The 19,278-nt window shown below is 34.5% G+C and overlaps 3 protein-coding genes across 12 annotated transcripts in view; all 3 read left to right on the top strand.

Annotated features, from left to right (window-relative positions):
* Window positions 1-8,812, top strand: part of LOC147401003 (uncharacterized) — a 53,374-nt gene extending 44,562 nt beyond the window's left edge. For 2 of the 5 annotated variants that reach the window (XM_086442100.1, XM_086442101.1), the window contains exons 4-7: window positions 4,637-4,744; window positions 5,904-5,948; window positions 6,049-6,488; window positions 7,101-8,812. In XM_086442100.1, the coding sequence (XP_086298226.1) occupies window positions 4,637-4,744; window positions 5,904-5,948; window positions 6,049-6,488; window positions 7,101-7,694 (1,187 nt within the window). In that variant the 3' untranslated portion in view covers window positions 7,695-8,812. Of the gene's footprint in view, window positions 1-185; window positions 503-656; window positions 1,078-3,513; window positions 3,664-4,636; window positions 4,745-5,903; window positions 5,949-6,048; window positions 6,489-7,100 lie in introns of those variants that run through there. The other 3 variants (XM_086442104.1, XM_086442102.1, XM_086442103.1) reach the window with 3 other exon arrangements.
* A 1,683-nt stretch (window positions 8,813-10,495) lies between these two features.
* On the top strand, window positions 10,496-18,355 carry LOC147401001 (uncharacterized). Of its 6 annotated transcripts, none has more exons than XM_086442086.1 (8): window positions 10,496-10,612; window positions 12,013-12,294; window positions 13,092-13,577; window positions 15,018-15,167; window positions 16,010-16,114; window positions 16,927-16,974; window positions 17,075-17,515; window positions 17,603-18,355. In XM_086442086.1, the coding sequence occupies exons 2-7, from the start codon at window positions 12,165-12,167 to the stop codon at window positions 17,305-17,307; spliced, it is 1,152 nt and encodes a 383-aa protein (XP_086298212.1). In that variant the 5' UTR covers window positions 10,496-10,612; window positions 12,013-12,164; the 3' UTR covers window positions 17,308-17,515; window positions 17,603-18,355. The 6 variants fall into 6 exon arrangements, with proteins under 6 accessions (XP_086298212.1, XP_086298217.1, XP_086298216.1 ...); XM_086442091.1 differs by having other exon boundaries at window positions 10,567-10,588; XM_086442090.1 differs by lacking the exon at window positions 10,496-10,612 and adding an exon at window positions 10,822-11,101.
* Window positions 17,396-18,214, top strand: LOC147401002 (ankyrin repeat-containing protein NPR4-like). The gene is made up of 2 exons (XM_086441664.1): window positions 17,396-17,515; window positions 17,603-18,214. The coding sequence occupies exons 1-2, from the start codon at window positions 17,396-17,398 to the stop codon at window positions 18,212-18,214; spliced, it is 732 nt and encodes a 243-aa protein (XP_086297790.1).
* Window positions 18,356-19,278: the final 923 nt, after the last annotated feature.

The raw sequence follows: 19,278 nt of genomic DNA, 5'->3' as shown, positions 1-19,278 counted from the left end.
GAATAAAGAAATTTTCTTTAGTAAGAACCAACCATAATCCCATAGGAACCTGGTAAAAAACTGGTCCAAGTCTTTTTTTGCAAAAATTTCTGAATTAACAATAATTTTTGTGGGAATGGTTGAGGAAAGAAAAAAAAAGATAAAACATATTTTCTTTCTTAACTTATCGGAATCATACAAATGGGGTGCAAGTGGGTTTGAAGGGATGGAGTGCAATTGATAATAGGTGTGCAACTAAGTGGTACATTTAAAATTCAGGATAGAATATGAAAGTAGTTAAGGTTGTGGACAATAATTGAGGTTCAATAATTGATTTTTTTATGCTAAGAGAAATTGGTGGTTGAAAGTAGTTAGGGTTGAGAACAATAATTGAGGTTCCCTAATTGATTTTTTTATGCAAGTGAGATTGGTTGTTGAAGATTGTCTGCCAACAAGAACACCACAAAGATAATGTCCTCAACATCATCATCCCAACATGAACACAGCTTTAATAACAACCCTGGTAATGAAATTCACTTATAGTATATATCTTCTCTTCAATATTTTTTTTTTCTAAAATGATTGATTATCATGTTTGATTAATGCTCATTTTTGTTCCAGAAAAATAAAAATAAAATATGTTAATCCAATAATTTAATATTAATTAATTTGTAAAGTTTACTATGGGCAGAAGAGTTCAAGAATTACATCCCCCTGTACAAAGCTGCACGCCAAGGTGATTGGAAAAAGGCGGAAAGGTTCTTCGAAAAAGATCCTGATGCAAAGGTTGCTAGCATCTCCAGTATTTCATTGACAGCTCTCCATGTCTCGGCCATGTCAGGACGCAATCCGCTCTTCATTCAGCAGCTGCAGCTGGAAAAACAGAATCAGCAAAGGTCATGGTGGAAAAGAATCCAGATTTGACACAAATACGTGCCAATTGTGGCGAGACACCAATACTTCGAGCAGCTAGACGTGGTCATAAAGACTTGTTGTGGTATCTTTGCTCAGTAACAAGAGATGAAGATCCTAATAGTCCTTTTAGAGGAGAGGATGGTGTTGAGCTTCTCAAGACTATAATTGTTGCTAAGTTTTATGGTAATTAAGTTTCCAAACCAGGGGTTTTTTTTTTTTTTTTTTTTAAGTCTGTCTTGAGATCATTAATAGAGGTATTGGACAAAAGGGTAACTTATTTTTAATTAGGTAATATTCCTCTAGGAGCATTAAATTTCACCAAAACAATTTATTACTTATTTTGTAGACCAAAACGGATCCCTTGCTACAATAAAACCTATTTTCCGAGCAAAAGACACTCATCAACTGTTTTCTTTTGAAATCCTGTCTTTAAACTACACTAGAAAGTGACTTGAACAGTCTCACATACATAAAAAAAAAAAAAAAAGATTTATTTATAATTTAAAATATTGATTAAAGAATTTTAAAGATTACATAGTAGAAAGGATACTTATGCAATTTTTAAAATTAAGCAACATGATTAACAATTTTAGATTGCAATTTTCTTGATTTTTTTACTAAAATATCCTTAATTATATGAAATTTAAATACTAAAGTGAGGGCATTTATGACCACTCAAATTTTAGTGTCCAACCACTTTTACTCCAGTTTTTCTCATTAGTTAAAACATGGAAATAAAAAATAAAAAAACGAAAGAAAAGGAAAAGGGGAGCCGACTGCCCTTCTTCCTGTTTTCTCACATAAAATGGCATAATTTTCTACTAAGGGTATGTTTGATTGCATGGAAAGTGACTTTCCATGGAATTTGAAATCCATGGAAAAATTGTGATGGAAAATAGGTAGGGTTGGAAAATCAAATTTTATTGTTTGATTTTACTTGGATAAAATCATGGGAAAATTAAAAGAGAAAAAAAAAAAAAGGAGAGGAGAAGGAGAAAGAAAGATGAGAGAAGGGGTAGAGGAAGAAGATAAGTAGCGGTGGCGGTGGCGGAGGCGATAGCGACGGTGGCGATAGTGGCGGTGGCTATGACAACGGAGGTAAGTGAGGAAGAAGATGAGGGGAGAACATGGTGGTGGTGATGGTGGTGGTGGTGGCGGAGGTGAGGGATGGAGAAGGAGAAGAAGAGAAAGAGAGAGAGAGAGAGAGAGAGGAAAGGTGGTCGGAGATGGTGATGACAATGACGGCGACGACGACGGTGATGGCAATGGTGAAGAAGAAGATATGAGTGTGAAAAAATTGGAGATGAAAAATATGGGTGGATTTCACTTTCCCACCCATATGGGTGAGAAAGTGAAATCCATATTTTGGTGGACTTTTTGATTAAGGTGGAAAATGAATTTCCATTTCCATGTGCAATCAAACACTTGAAAAATATCATTTTCCATGAAAATTGATTTTCCACCCTATTTTCCATGTGCAATCAAACATACCCTAATTAAATTCTAACAAAGAGATTACTACTAGAAATTGCCTCCATATCCTTACTATGAAAAGGCGTAGTACAAGGTCGTTGACACCAAAATTTTCTTTCATAATACTTTAAATTCATTATTTATTAAGGCCTTTTTCATTAAATCGAACAAAACTCTCATAAACATGTTAATCAATTTATTAAAATTATAAAAATATCATTTTAATATTCAGTATCATAATGAGATAAGGATCTTATATGTAAAGTTAATTTCTTGAAATTATAACAATACCCATTTCAATCTCCAATATTATATTGAGATGAGGTTCTCTTAAATTCAAAATACCCTTATTAATATTTTAAATTATAACAATACTTTCCCAACATATTAAATCATAATTTTTAATGTAAAAATTTTAATTTTTTTAATTTAATTATAAAAAAAAATTAATCTTACAAAGATCCTAATTTTTGTTATACATGTGCTTTTGTACATACAACCTACTAACATGATATAAAGAGTCATGTTAGAGTGACCTCAAGATTGTACCTCATATCTCCATTTCCTGATGTGGAACACTCGTACCAAGATATTAGTGAAAAACAAAAGCATATATGGTTCCTACACACTTCCACATCAAAAAAGTGAGATATGAGCTATGAGGTATGTTAAAAAAAAAATCCTCAGATTCGAAGTATAAATCAACAAGAATACAAATAATCTCATAAAATATAAGATATATGTGGTTCGGTCAAAATATTGACTTACGTCCACGGGTGAAAATGATGATTTCACTATGATAACTAAAGAAGAACAAGATTATAATTTCTCTACCTCTCGTATATCTCTTCAACCTTTCTAAGATTTCATCTCTTATCTTTTATATACTTAAGGTTACAAAGAGGGTAAACAGGTTATACGGATCGTTAACTGAACATCAAAAGATCCGGGTTAAATTGACAATAACTATTCGTATATCAAAAGTAGAAGACATAACCCAATAAGGTACAATCTTGAGGTCACGTCAGCATTCTTCTGATATTTATCGTCACTGACAGCCAACCCGAAGCCTTCACCAAAAGCCCAGGAATAACATAACCAACCAAAAACCTTGGGCATAGTTAATAATACGTTCTCGTTGTGCAGATGTAGCATTGTATCTAATTGAGAGTTACCCACACTTAGCAACAACTACAGATCAGTGGAACCAATATGCACTCCATGCTTTGGCTGAGAAGACTACAGCTTTTAAGAGTGGAAGTGATCTAGTGTTTTGGCAGCTCTGCATCTATTCACGTTAGTATGTCCATCTATATTTCTCACTATTTATTATTTTTTTTTTTTCTGGAGGTAACTTGATGTTGAACATTTTTACTTAACTTTCATTAATTGGCTGTAAATTTGAGATTGAATAAGGTATTTTAAGAAACTTTCACAATAATTTTATATTTAAATCATCAAATATCAAAGCTTCAAATTATATTCCTTCCTTCAATTATGTTTGAAGTCATTTATCTTTTTTAGTTTAAATGTTTACAAACCTACTCTCACTTGTTTAGCCAAATTCTTCTTGGTGTTTCTCTCTGCTCTCTTAGAACATTTAACTTGAACTTTCCTTCTCATTGGATCTATCATTATAAGTCTGTATTTCACATGACTAAATCTTTTGAATTAATTTTATCTAGGATTTTTATTGATTTTTTGAAGTCTTGAATCACCTATTTTGGAAAAAAAAATTAGGATCAATTGATTTTTTTTTTTTTTTTCATTCCTGACAGACCTCCACCCAACTTATAATTCAAACTATTTCTAGTTGAATCTCATTGCATTTTCTTCATAATCACCATTGTCGGATTTCCTTCATTGGACTTCTCAGAGCCTGAAACTTGCATCACCAATATTTTCTCTTTTACAACCCATGATTGATGCTCGGATTGATTCTTGATAGCTTTTTGACATTGATTCACACAGTGATTTAAAGACCTACATGCCCTGAAAACACGAGGTTTCCCATCTAACAATTCTACGGATACATGTCTTGCACCTCCTTGGAAAAGGTTCTTACATGAGAAGCCAAAGCCGCCGAGAAGAAGACTCAGCCATTTCAACTTCATTTCACTTCATCAAGATTTCCTATTTTATCTTTTAATAGGTCCAGTTAAGTGAAAAAGAATGAAACAATGGTTGGAAAAGAATAATTACCACAAAGAACATGATTGTAAAAAGCTACCTGCTTAAGACTTACCTATATTTCTATGTTGTCTTGAAGGCATTCTTGTTGAACAAACTTCCAACACAAAACACCATAGAAGTGGGGACACGGAGAATCCTCCAGTGAGCTCTAGAGAAAACACAAACATGAGCAAAATAAATCAAGGTATGCTGTAGTTCTTGTTACTTGCAGTATCATTGCCCCACTGAATCCTTTGGGTTTCTCTAACAGAGCATGTTTCTCTAACTTCTCTCAAATTTTTCTTCCATTTGTGAAGCAATGTGTACAATATTTTTGTAATTTCTTCTTGAATAATGCTGAAGTGACCTCAAGATTGGACCTCACATCGCACACCCTGACGTGAAAGTGTATGGGAACCAAAGATACTTTCCTCGAGAAACAAGTGAAAAAGCATCTATGGTTCCTACCCACTTTCACGTCAAGATGTGTGATGTGAGGTCCAATCTTGAGGTCACTCCGGCACGACTTTTTCTTCTTTGGTTGACATCTCATATTCTTAAAAGCTTCTTTGAGTATTTAAGATGGATTAAAGGTATTTGCAAATACTTGTGAAAACCTTATCACTTTGCTCCTTTAATCTAAGTATAAGGAGAGATTTGAAAAAAAAAAAAAATTCTAAATAATGCAGGGGAAATTGTAAAGTTCCTAAATGTAGAGAAAATAAACAAATATAATGGGTCTTTTTTGTCCTAAAAAATCCTCCATGTTTCTCTCATATAGAATCTTATGAGTCAATTTGCTAGGCAAACAGGCATTACAAATGAAAATCATTACGTCTAGACCTAGAGACGAACCAACTCTAACTTTGCTAATGCCAAACCGACCCAAAAAAGGTGGATAAAGCCTTAGTGAGGGAAGAGGATCCAGATAGTGAATCTGAAACAGAGGAAGCCTAAGAACTGGTGAAGGAATTGAAGAGTGGTTTTAAAAGGATGATTTACAACGAAGGGGTGTATAAATGGTACATTGAATATGAATCCAGACCAACATGATAAATCTCTTTGTTATGGAGGGAGTCTAGTTTATTTCTATTTATTGAAGAGATCTTAGTGTGTCAGGGAAGTTCAATTCCTTTGATCTGCCCATTTTATTTTCTTAGTCCTTGATATGGATTTCCTTTGTTTTGATATCCATTTGGTTCTATAGGAGTATTCCCTTGAAGATTTGTAATTATGTTTATTGTTTTAATACAATTTGCTTGCATAACAAAAGACTTATAAAAGTAGTTCCTCTGCTGCTAATTAACAACTTAAAAATATAAATCCATGTTTCTAATAAAGCAAGTTTGGTTTTTTATGGTTAGTGCTTCAAAGGTTGAATGGGAAATTTTGGGATGCTTTAAAATTGGGTATGCAACACTATCAACACTCCTGTTTTCCTTTTTTTTTTTTTTTTCCATCTTCTTGCATGAATGATTAGATCTTATTTTATATGGTTTTTAATCACAGTGCCCAGCATCAAAAAAATTTATGATACCAAAGTGATGAATACCCAAGCCTCGGAACTTCTCAAATGCTTTTGTAAACAAGTCTCACATATGAATAATCAAGAGGAGATGCTTAGTTTATTATGTGGAACCACCATGCTTGCCGCAGAATATGGAAACGTGGAGGTTCTCAAGGAGTGCATTGAGATTAACCCTGAGGTGAGTTTAGTGAAAAACAATGACACTGACGAAAACATTCTCCACGTTGCTATCATGCATCGACAAGAAAAGGTTTTCAACTTCATACGAAAGATGGGTCCAAGTAATACAGTGTTGACTGGTCGTATCGATAATAAGCAGAACACCATTCTCCATCAGGCAGCAAAATTAGGACCTGTTTCTAAACTCAATGTGGTCTCTGGTGCAGCACTACAAGTGCAAAGAGAACTTCAATGGTACCAGGTGAGAGATTTTCTGGCTTAAAACATGAAAATTACTTTATGTTTATTTTTGTATTTAAAAGTTACTACAAACAACCAAATGGGACTGTCAATGGATTCAAATTTCAACTTTAATACAAACAGTGGTAAAATAATTTCCATTTTGTTTGTGATACCAAGAGTCCTTATAAACAGTGAAATAGCCTAATAAAGAAATATTTTGTTATTTTCTACAAATAAGAACAAGTGCTGGGTTTTTTTTTAATTGAGTGTCTAAACCATGCTTGATCTAAAAAAGACCCCAATCTTGTCTTTTCCTTACTGATAGATCCAAACTCAGATTCTTGAATTTCTATAATGTGATTGATATTCTTGTTTTATTTGAATAATTTATGCGTAGAATTCAGTTGGCCAATCAAAAACTAAGATTGGTCTTGGGGTTAAGAGTTTCTATGTAATTGTAATCATATACATTTGAAACGACAGTAATAGTGTGCTAATCCTTGGGCCAATTGATTGGTAAATTCTCTATTCTTTGATAATAGAAGATCTTTCAAAGATACAAAGGAACTTAAAGTCTCATCTCACATAGTAATATTTATTTATGATTTTGGAGTCATGTTTCATTTTGTAGGAGGTGAAGAAGCTGGTACAACCTAGTTATAAGGAAAAAGCAAACAATAGTGGAAAAAAGCCAAGAATTTTGTTTAGTGAGGAGCATAAGGACTTGATTGAGAAAGGAGAGAAGTGGATGAAAGATATGGCATCATCATCAATGGTCGTAGCCACTCTCATTGCCACAGTTGTATTTACTGCAGCCTTTACAGTTCCAGGAGGTAACAATGGTGATAGTGGTACCCCTATTTTTCTAAAAGCTAAATGGTTTAGGGTTTTTGCCATATCAAATGCAGTGGCACTCTTCTCTTCCTTGACTTCAGTGGTGATTTTCGTATCCATCCTCACATCTCGTTACGCAGAAAAAGACTTCCTCGAGTCTCTACCTCGGAAGTTGATAATTGCTCTTTTTATGCTATTCGTCTCTATAGCCGCGATGATGGTAACATTTAGTGCCACCCATTTTATCATGCTTGGGCACCATTTAGCATCGATTGCCCGTATTTTATCGTTACTCGCATGTGTCCCTGTGACATTGTTTGCTTGGCTCCAATTACCCCTCTTTTTCGAATTAATTCGCTCGACATATGGTTGTAATGTCTTCAATCGTTAAATGTTTAATTACTGTTGGTGTCGTTGTCTTACGTTAGTCCTATAAATACAACTGTAAGATGTGTTATTCTCAAATGACATTTGAGGCACTACATCAAAGCCAAGACTAAGATGGGAGAATATTCGTCGGGATTCTGAAGAAACCTATGTTTATCATTGTTTGAGGTTAGAAATGTCCATTGCAATTTGTACACATTTTTCATTATTATTGTTATTAATCTCTTGCTTGTGTGGTCGTATTCTTGGTTGTCATTCCTTGAGTTTATGTAACTGGAAGTATGATTGCTTCAAAGCCTTAAGTGAAGTCGATTCATGCTTTTGAAGATTGCATTGTGTGTTGGATACATTACTATTAATTGGATTTCCATTCTCATTAGTTCAAAACTAATTTTAGGTTGAGAAGAAATTATCTTCTCAAAGCACTAAAAAATCCCTCTCTATCTTAATTGATTGGTAATATTTTTTCAACATTGATCAACATGGTTTACACTAGGGGTGCAACTTGGTTCGGGTTGGTTCGGGTTAGAGCAAAATCAGAACCGAACCGATTTGTTTTATAACCGAGCCAATCCAAACCGATCTTATTTCGGTTTGGTTCAGTTCGATTCGGTTCCATGGGTTGCAAAGGAAGAGCCAAATTCTCTCCATCTCTCCCATTGTCAGATTGTTTTGCAGCTTGAGAGAGTGACACAGAGAGAGGGAGAGAGAGGAGAGGGGGGGGGGGGGGGGGGACGCACCGTCGACACAGCCGCAGCCGCAGACGCTGAGAGAGAGAGAGAGGGGGACGCACCGTCGACACAGCCACAACCGCTGAGAGAGAGAGGGGGGGACGCACCGTAGACACAGCCGCAGCCGCAGACGCTGAGAGAGAGAGAGGGGGAGGGACGCACCGTCGCAGCTCGCACCGACGCAGACGCAGATGCAGCCGCAGATCGCACCGTCGCAGACGCAGATGCAGCCGCAGGTCACACCGTCGCAAACACAGAGAGAGAGAGAAGAAGAGATGAGTGGGTGGCTGCCGGTGGCAGTCGCAGGCCGTAGAGGCAGGAGCTCAGAGACGAGAGAGAGAGAGTGAGACGAGGGTTTTGTAAAAAATTAAATTAAAAATTAAAATATAAATCTAATATTTTATTTTATATTAATATTGGTTCGGTTTTCGGTTTGGTTCGGTTTTTTATACCGTCTGAACCGAGAATCGAACCGAAATCATCGGTTCTTCATTTTTTAGACCCGAATCCGAACCGATCTGAATGTAAATCGAACCAAACCAATCCAAATTCTATGGTTTGGTTCGGTTCTCGATTTGAACCGAATTCACTTGCACCCCTAGTTTACACATAGAATAATGGATCTAGATTCTTTCAATCTAAATCAATATCGGTCTAAACTTGAACTCATAGAATAATAAATAAAGTAATTGGTGCCCAAAATTTTGGCCATGGCCCTTCGCAAAATCATTTGAAATCAGGAACAGAGCTAGTAAGGAGACATTGGGGGCAATTGCCCCCACTCAACTTTTTTGGGCATTTTAGATATCCTTGAATTTATGCTTAAATTCAAGATACTCTGCATTTTGAATTAGTGGTATGCCCCGTTTGACCCTATTGCCCCCACTCCTCCTCTCATCTCCCTCCAATTAATTATAAGTATGCCATCACTATATAAGTGGGTTTCTTATTTTTCTGACGGTGGTGTGAACCTAAATGTCTCACATCCAACGTAACAAATATCATTTGAGTTTCCACAGAGGCCATCACATTCATTTGCAACAAATAGGATGGACACTAAACCTAATCACAGAGATTTCTTGATGACAACATCTTAGGATCAAGGGACACCATTGTTGGCCCCCATTTTATAAATCAAGCTACATACTATATATTTTCAAAGATTGAGTCAATTAAGTTGATCGTTATTCATCTTTCCATAAAATGTTGATTGTTAATCAAAAGAGAACACTTTCACCATCTTCATCAACACAAATATTGTCATTCGATATTATGTGTTTTGGAAAAAAATATTGTGAAATTTACCGTAAAATTCTTGATTTTATCCAACCATACATGCAATAATTGGACCCACTAGATTTCTAAATCCAACACTCCCAATTTATTCTAGTTATTATAGATCATACCCATCATAGTCAAGCCAACCATGTGTGATTCTCGTAACAAGAAGCAAGTATATAATTCAAGAATCAAACGAAGTAAAAATTATTATAGAGAGCTACTATTGAGACAACTTTTATTCTTATATAAATCACCAAAGAATTGCAACTTTTGATGTGGCAATGGCAACTCTCTTATTATATATAAAATTTGAGAGATTCTCCTAACAACAAGCAACGTATATCCAAGAACGAGAAAGAAGAAAGAAGAAAGGAATAATTATAAGAGAAATTTACCTGACAGACCCATCTATTGTAATTTTATTACAAAAACTCCCTTACTTTTTCAATTTGCTAATCAAACCTTGCTTATGAATTAGTCTACTATGACTAATTTAGTAAGTTTTCAAATCATACTAAGGGTCGTTGGGCCCCCATGGAAACTTAACGTTTGTTTTCTGATTTTTTTTTAAATTACTAGAATTTTTTCCTTCATAAACCTGTGGCATCCGATCATTTTTGTAGACGGCAAACTTTATAAGATGAGGTTTGGTGGGTAACAAATTTCATGTTACTCACAACTCCAGGGGAATTTTTGTAATAAAAGTGCAAGACTTAGGTCTGCCGGGTAAATCTCTCTAATTATTATAAAAGAGCTACTATTGCCACACCAACTTTTACTAATGTCAAACCAATTCCTATATATATCACAAAAGAACTGAACACAGTTGATGTGTCGGTTGGGATCCAAGGTTAGAGACTAGAGAGCAAAAGCGTTGAGAACACTTGTAACATTCTGTTGAAGTTCTAGGGTACAAAATTTCGATTTTTTCTGCTGAAGTTCTTTGCGTTTATGCATTTTTTTTTCTTTTTTTCCTTTTTTTTTTTTTTTTTTTTTTTTTTTTGAGTTCGGAAAACATATAGAGCCTTGTTGAGAGAGATAGAGAAGCTGACCTTTTTTTTTTTCTTTTTTTTCCTCTTGTTTGTGTTGTTTCTTGTACTTCACCTGCAGGGGCGGAGCTAGTAAGGTTCTGGTGGGGGCAATTGCCCCCACAGAACTTTGAGACACCCCTATATTTTCAACTAATTACATGCCCCATTTGTCCCCACTCCCTCACCTCTCTCCCCATTTGCCCCCACACCCTCATCTCCCTCCAATTTTTGCCCTCACACCCTCACCTCCCTCCATTCAAGTTCTTCAACTGTACAACTAATCATAATTTGCCCCCACTACAAGAAAATCCTGGCTCCGCCCCTGTTCACCTGCACTGGATCTGAGGTTGAGAGTCAGAGATTAAGAAGTGTGTGATACGGGTTCCCTTTGGGTTGTTCAGGCATGCAAGGTTTTCGATGAAATGCTACCTAGAAATTTAGGGTTCTAGAATTTAAGAGTATTTTACTACATTGATTACTATCTACAGTTAGTTGTTGCCCCCTTGAAGTTCTGATTCGTATCCAATGCAAAATATAGTGGATTTATGTTACATTAGTAGTTTTGAAGTTGGTTAGATGATGAAAACTGCATTTCTCACATGTTCAATTGGCCCATTAGAATTTCTAGATAGAAGTATCATGGTATTGTGTTATATGTTTTAAGCAATTTAATGTAGAAGATGAGGAATTACACATCAACATGAGGATGATCAAGATATGATGTTTTAGTTTGATACATAAACCCATTTTCAAAAAATAAAAATAAAAAAAATTGCGAGCACGAGAATTAGCTTCCTTGTATGTATGTATGTATGTATGTATTTATGCATTTTGTAATCTTCATGTGCACAATGCATTTTGTATCTTGATGTTATGTGTGAATGGTAATTACTGAAGCTTTACATCTATCCTATTTTTCGTTACTTTGCATTTTAAGATGTGAACTGTAGATAGTAATCAATGTTTAGACTTATCAACTTAAGAAGTTGTATCTTTGATAATTAAGATTATCAAAACCCGGGAGCCATAGAATCAAATTACCTGGAATACACAATAACATGACCAACCATAGTACCTTTTTAGATCAATCGCACATGCTACTATACATTGATTATGCATGCTACTCTACCTCCCACATGGCTACAATATTGTTTTAGTTACTTTTTTTTTTGCCCCCATTTCTCTCAAGGATACATTATTGTTTCTTAGTTCTCCAAACTTTTGTTTAATGAGTTGTATAGAAAGTAATATACTTAATTTTTCATTCAACAAATTTCAGAGAACAAGTGACCAAACAGTTAAACATCCATACAACACCGTTAGACAGCGAGTTACCAATTAGTATAGTCAGTTCAATGGCTAGGCCATAGAAAAAACAACAGCAGCCTCTCCACGGATTTAGCAACGGTAGCTTTACACACATTTCCTCTAATGGCTACCTTGTCCCAACATGATCCATCATCTTCGTCATCTATTCCTACTCCGTCCCAACACGATCCATCATCTTCATCATCTATTGCTACTTCGGCCCAACATGATCAAGAAAACATCATCATCCCTGGTAACTAAGTTTGTATTTATTTAATATTTTCTCTTCAATTTTCATCATTTTTTCCCTAAATATATTACACAATTTGAATGGTCATTTTTGTTCCAGAAAAAGATATTTTGAAGTTTGAACTCTCTTCATGCAAAAAAATAACCAATTTACAGAGAACTTGAGTACATTAGATTGGAGTGCTTTTTTTTTTTTTTTTCCGACTTTCCTACCCTCAAACAAAATTTGATCAAAGCATCAAATGTATAGCTGAGTGGGAGGAAAAACACAGGTTTCCTAAGGAGAACTACAAATACCTTTGGATTCATATCTAATGGGAATCCCTACGAATATCTTGACATGGAGTGTTGGACATTATAATTTTCGTTTTTTACTTTAAAAAAAAAACTCTATTCTCAAACGATGTTTGACACAACATTTTTTTTTTTTTTGATAAGTTGTTTGACACAACATCAAACATACACATTGTATTGGTACTGATTCCCAAAGAACTGGATGTGTAGGAAATATTTATTGATCCCTAGAAAATCGATGTTTTTTTTTCCATATCAGCCATACGTGTGGTGTTGTGTATAAAACTTTGTTTGAGATTAGAAAAGTTCGTGTGGCCTGAAGTGACTCTGTCAAATGTATGGCTGACATGGAGTAAAATCATAAAGTTCCAAGGGATAGATAAGGATTTCCCACAAATAAGTTCACTTGGGAATCCCTAGATATGTTCTTCCTACTCAGCCTGTTGTTTGATGGAGAGCCTCAAACATTGAATTTTTTATTTAATCTATATATGCTCAACTTGGCAGCTAGGACAGACAAAGACCCCAAATATTATATCCCTTTGTACAAAGCTGCACTTGAAGGCAATTGGAAAACAGCCAAAGAGTTCTTGGTATCTGATTCTGATGCGATTGTTGCAAGGATTACCCCCACTTTGCAGACAGCTCTCCATGTAGCAGCCATGTCAGGACACACATCGTTCGTGGAGGAGCTGGTGCAGTTGACTCCTGAAGATGCTTTGGCACTGAAAGATACTGATGGCTTCACCGTTCTTCATTCTATAGCTGAAGCAGGAGACCTCAAGGGAGCAAAGGCCATGGTGAGAAAGAACCCTGATTTGCCACAAATGCGAGAAATCTCTGGAGATACGCCAATCCTTCGAGCTGCTAGACTCGGTCATAAGGACTTATTGTGGTATCTTTGCTCCGTAACAAGAGATGAAGATCCGAGTCCTTTTAGAGGCCATGATGGTGTTCACCTTCTCAAGATTGTCATTGCTGCTGATCTTTATGGTAGTAACAAGAAACTCTCTTTTTTTTTAAAAGTCTCGTTTAAAACACATTTTGTAACTCTAACGATTAAAACAATATAAAAAAAACCCGACTTTTTCAGAGAAACACGTTTTAATGTTTTAAACTTGGCTTTTACGTTTAAAAGGCGTTTTTAGTTTTAGATTAAAAAAATTTAGCAATAAAACTAACCCATTTTTTGCAAGTCTATGGTTAATTTATATGGCCTTATGATAGTTTGTACTTTGGTTCATTGTTTAATGTGGGATTTGATGATAATGCTTGATGCTATAATTTTTTTTTTTTTCAGTAGTGTGTTATTTTTCTCAAAAGATACATTGATGGTTAGACTTTTTTTTATTATCATAAAATGTACAATTATATGTGGGAACATGTTATCATACATAGATATTCAGTAATATGTTTTTCATCCAAAATAATATTATACTTAGAATAAATGTCTAGTATATTATACTTTACAAGATGAATACATTTTTTTCATAATTTATATATTCCCATATATATATATATATATAGGGGTGGTTCATGGGACATATGTGAAAACAATGGTTTTTCAAAATATGGGTTGGAGGTTTTGGATTGAGCTGATTTTTTGCGAGGATGGTCACTTTGATCAAAAGACCATCCTCACAAAAAATCAGCTCAATCTGAAACTTCTAAATCCATCGGAAGTGATTTACAAATTATTGGCAAAAAATTGACGGTCCACATTCTAAATCACTTTTAATGGCGTTAGAAGTTTCAGATTGGACTGATTTTTATTTTTTTTTTAATGATCTTCCCATCATAGAGATCATCCTCACAAAAAATCAGCTCAATCTGAAACTTCTAACCCATATTTTGAAAATTTATTAATGTTACATTGTTTTTACATATGTTTTTTCATATGTCCCTTGATCCGTTCCCTATATATATACTTTTTTGTTTTTTTCCTGGTTTTTTCTCTTTTTTCCCCCACTTTCTTCTCTTTTTAAACCCATACTCCGACTTGGTGACTATCCGTACATTTACAAAATTTCTTACCACCTATTATAGCAGTAAAGAACATAGTTTTAAAATTCGTTAGAGATCGAAACAATTAGGGTGAGTTATCTCAGCCTCAGAGGCTTCCCAGTGGAATATCCACTGTGATTGCCATGTCATAGTGGCTCGTCCATCTCGAACTTTTTTGAGTCTGATTTTGAAATCTTTTGTACAGGTAAATATTTTTAAATATTTGAATTTTATATAAAATAATCTTTTGTAACCTTACCAACGTTATGGGGATGACCAAAATATCCCAACTTTTTTGTAACTCTTGTAGGTTGCTTGGCTACCTCTTCATCAATATAAAAACTGAAGACCTTCAAAACACATATACATTACTAACAGAATTAACCAAAAACCATAGGCATAACTATAGTCTATTTTCTATTTGTGTAGATGTGGCACTTCACCTAGTCCAGCTTTATCCAGAATTAGCAACAACTCGAGATCGGAATAATGAGTCAGCACTATATGTGTTGGCTAGAAGATCCTCAGCTTTCAAGAGCGGAACTGGGTTAGGGTTTTTGCAACACTGCATCTATTTGTGTTAGTCTCTCCATCCATATCCCTCCCTTTATGTTTCTGCTTGTTTTCTTCTTTATTGTTATCTCATGTTAGTTACGGTAATTTCTTATCACGTAATCACTTGATAGTGTACACGGATCTCTGTAATAATATTGTTATGTTGTAAATTTTATGAATACCATGGTTGTACTTATAAAGGATAAGTTTGATTCATATGCAAATCCTGATTGTAGCGGTCGGTATGTATGGTTGGTTGCAATAAATTAGCTTCACAGTATCGTAAACTGAAACAACTTAAGGAATGGTTATAACTGTTTCTTCCATAATTTACAAAAATTTCCTAAAGAATGGCATTTTTCGAGTTCATATTATATGGGAAATTTCGAAGACAAACTAAAAAGAGTCAAAATGATAAATGTTAAAAAAAGTATTTCAAAGGTAGCTTTGTGGTATCATTTTGATTGTTGTGTCAATGAGACAATCAAAACATCCCTAAAGTTGCATAAATTTATAAACCAGCAATTGACTTTTTTGCAATGAATCATATCTATTAGAAACTTATATTATAATGGTATTTTTGAAGGAAAAGAATGCCATATATATGCATATGGTCGCAATTACCCCATAAAGATGTGCACTGTTGTAGAGAAATTTTAGTTCTTTAGTATCACCAAATTTCTTTCAACTTTATTTAACTTCATCGAGAGTTCATTTTACTTTATCCACTCAAGTGAAAAAGAGTGAAATTGAATTGGTGCTCTGAAAGAAATAAATGTTCTTAGAAAAATCAATTCCCAACTAAGAATATTATCGTTAAAAGCTATCTACTTAGTACTTACCTCTAATTCTATGGTGCCTTGAAGGTGTTCATGCTGAACAAGCTTCCAGTACAAACCACTATAGAAGAAGAACCATGGAGAAACCCCTAAAGAGTTCTAGAGCCTCACACATGACCCAAATTATTCAAGGTATGTTTTGATTTTTGATTTCAGTGGATCAAGTAGTTGATTTAACTGTATTTTAAATATGTTGGATTGTTTAGAATTAGTTGGTTTCTCTTGATTATTGCATTATCGTAGCACCACTGAGTCTTTGGGTTTTTCTGTTACAGTAGATATATGCTACATTTTTTTATAAGCAATATGTCAACATTCTTGTTGGAAATATTTCTTATCTAATTATTCCCCTGCCACAATTAATGATCACTTTATCTTTTTCTTTTTCTTTTTTTGGGTTTGCATTTTGTTTTATTCGTTAAAAGGGCAGGGCAATAGCTTCTTTAAAAACTTGTAGATAGATTAGGAGTATCTGAAAATATTTGGAAAAAGAAATAGAGGTTGTGCTGGAGTGACCTCAAGATTTGACCTCACATCGCCCATCTTGACCTGAAAGTATATAAGAACCATAGATGCTTTTTCACTCGTATCTCGATGAAAAATATCTATGGTTCCTATACACTTTCACGTCAAGATGTGCGATGTGAGGTACAATCTTGAGATCACTTCAGCATTATTCAAAGAAATATCATTTTTCTCCTTTGATCACCCAATTAATGTCATGTTGATCTACAAAAAATCTAAATATTGTAAGAACAATTTGAAGAATACCTTAACATAGATGAAAGAAACAAACATAAGAAATTTATTCCATTAAATTAAGAATAGAAACAATTTATTCTATTTTAGATAAAACTTGTCAAAGTAATTCCTTTTCTAGAAATTACTAACTTAAAAATGTAAATCTATGTATCTAATTAAGCAATTTTGGTTTTGTATGTTAGTGCTTCAAAGATTGAATGTACTATTTGGGAAGGCTGCAAGGCAACTAGGTATGCAACATTACTACTACTTAAGCTTGAATCTTCTTTCTTTCTTTTTTTTCTTTAGCATGAATAATTGGATCTTAATTGACTTGGTTTTAAATTGCAGTTCCAGGCATCAAGCAAGTTTATGACACCAAATTGATGCATACCCATGCCTTGGAACTGGTCAAATGCATTTGTGTGCAAGTCTCACGCTTAGATAATCGGTTGGAGATGGATAAGTTGTTAGGTTTTTCAACCTTATTAGCAGCAGAATATGGAAATGTAGAGGTTCTCACCTCTTGCATTGAAACTGACCCTCACCAAATTTGGAACGCGTATGGACGCACTGATCATTAACATTCTTCATATTGCAATCAAACATCGACAAGAAAAAGTTTTAAACCTCATAAGAGGGATTGGTCCAATTTACAATGCATTGGCCGTTATGAGAGATAAAGAGGGGAACAATGTCCTACATCAGGCAGCAAAATTAGGACCTCCCTCTAAACTAAATGTGGTCTCTGGTGCAGCACTACAAATGCAACGAGAGCTTCAATGGTATCAGGTGAGATTCTCCTCCACGAATGGTAAAAGATGATTTTTTTTTTTTTTTTTGGTTTTCTTAGTGATTTTGACATGCTTGATTGTGTAGGAGGTGGAGAAGATTGTACAACCAGCTTTTAGAGTAATGGAAAACTATAATCGAAAAAAACCTAGATTATTGTTTTCTGAGGAACACAAGGACTTGATCGAGAAGGGAGACCAGTGGATGAAAGACATGGCATCATCATCAATGGTTGTAGCCACACTCATTGCCACAGTGGTATTTACAGCAGCCTTCACAGTTCCAGGGGGGAACAACAGTAATACAGGCACCCCCATTTTTCTCAAAGATAAATTATTTATACTTTTTGCCACATCAAACGCACTAGCACTCTTCTCTTCCTTGACATCAGTGTTGATATTTTTATCAATCCTTACATCTCGTTATGCTGAAGAAGATTTTCTCAAGTCACTACCTCAGAAGTTGATAATAGGTCTTGCTATGCTCTTCTTTTCTATTGTGTCCATGATGATAACATTTAGTACAACCTATTTTATCATGCTTGGACATCGATATGGATGGGTTGCCCTTCTTCTGGCTTTACTTGCCTGCGTTCCTGTGACATTGTTTGCATTGTTACAACTTCCCCTCTTTGTTGAAGTAATTCGCTCAACGTATGGATCTGATGTATTCCGGCTTCAAAAACTTAAGTGGTGTTAATGTTAATATTGTATTCTATGGTCCAGATGATGGTAATTAGGCTTCTTGTTGTATAAATATAATTAAAATTGGTTATATGATGTTATATAGGTTTCAACTGTAATAGATTCATGTTTGATGGATTTCATTGGATTGGATACATTAGTATTTGGATTTCCAGTTCCATTAGCCTAAATTTTCTTTTCTGACCGAAGAAGTAGCCCTTTTTTGGTTAATAGGTTTCTAAAAACATGAATCGGCAAAATATTTATTTGAATATAAAGTTGTTATTTATAGTTTGAATATATATATTAAAAAACAGTGATAAAAAATGTTTTTTTCTTCTTTGGGTGAGAAAAGTTTCTAGTATTTTTGGTTGGTAGATCAAAAACAGCTCATCGATCTCCCTAATATTAGATTCCCTTGTATGTAAATTTGTAGGGTTAGCAGGTGAAGAAACATGTGGTGTTTCTCACAAATTAGTATTCTCTACATTGGTGATGTTCATTTGAAGCCACTGAATTGAGAAATTTTCATTGCCCTTGTTGCTGTAATGTTTTTCACACATAATCCTCAACAGATCAAATTTGAAGTCTAGAGAGAAGAAAAGTTATAGAAAACCTCTGCAGAAAAATCAAGCAATGCAAACCCTTTTCTTAGTCTCATTCTCAATTGATAAAATGAGAAGTCCAAAGAGAAGAAAAGTGTCATGTAAAGCTTTTAATAAAAATATAAGGACTGAAATCCCTTATTTGAAAAAAGCCAATTTATTTGTCGATCAAAATAAAATGTTAAGGGAAGAAAACACATTATAAAAAAAAACTCCTCAAAGATTAAGAAACATGTCGATGCTAGTATAAAATCATTTTTCATTTCATATCACTTCTTGGGATGGGATCCTCTCTCTCTCTCTCTCCGACAAATTTATCTTGGTCTTTCTTCCTAGTCTCAACAATATAACCCCTCGTTCTTTTCTTTTCTTACAAGAGACCTTGATTACCCTAGTTAAAAACGAAAAACTTCAAAATGAAGAAAACGGGAAAGAAAAAAAAAATATTCATAATGTAATTTACAATACATTACGC

Source organism: Akebia trifoliata, chromosome 5 (genome assembly GCF_017979445.1).
Source record: "Akebia trifoliata isolate Shusen 1 chromosome 5, ASM1797944v1, whole genome shotgun sequence".
NCBI classification, from domain to species: Eukaryota; Viridiplantae; Streptophyta; class Magnoliopsida; order Ranunculales; family Lardizabalaceae; genus Akebia; species Akebia trifoliata.
This window is presented reverse-complemented; position numbering and strand designations above follow the sequence as displayed.

What these genes read in the sequence shown, in the direction of transcription:
- LOC147401002 (XM_086441664.1), top strand. Translation starts at nt 17,396, where the DNA reads ATGAGAGATAAAGAGGGGAACAATGTCCTACATCAGGCAGCAAAATTA. An exon ending in GAGAGCTTCAATGGTATCAG is followed by an intron (nt 17,516 to 17,602) that starts GTGAGATTCTCC and finishes TTGATTGTGTAG; the next exon opens with GAGGTGGAGAAGATTGTACA.
- LOC147401001 (XM_086442086.1), top strand. Translation starts at nt 12,165, where the DNA reads ATGGCTACCTTGTCCCAACATGATCCATCATCTTCGTCATCTATTCCT. An exon ending in CATTGCTGCTGATCTTTATG is followed by an intron (nt 13,578 to 15,017) that starts GTAGTAACAAGA and finishes CTATTTGTGTAG; the next exon opens with ATGTGGCACTTCACCTAGTC. An exon ending in CATGACCCAAATTATTCAAG is followed by an intron (nt 16,115 to 16,926) that starts GTATGTTTTGAT and finishes TTTGTATGTTAG; the next exon opens with TGCTTCAAAGATTGAATGTA.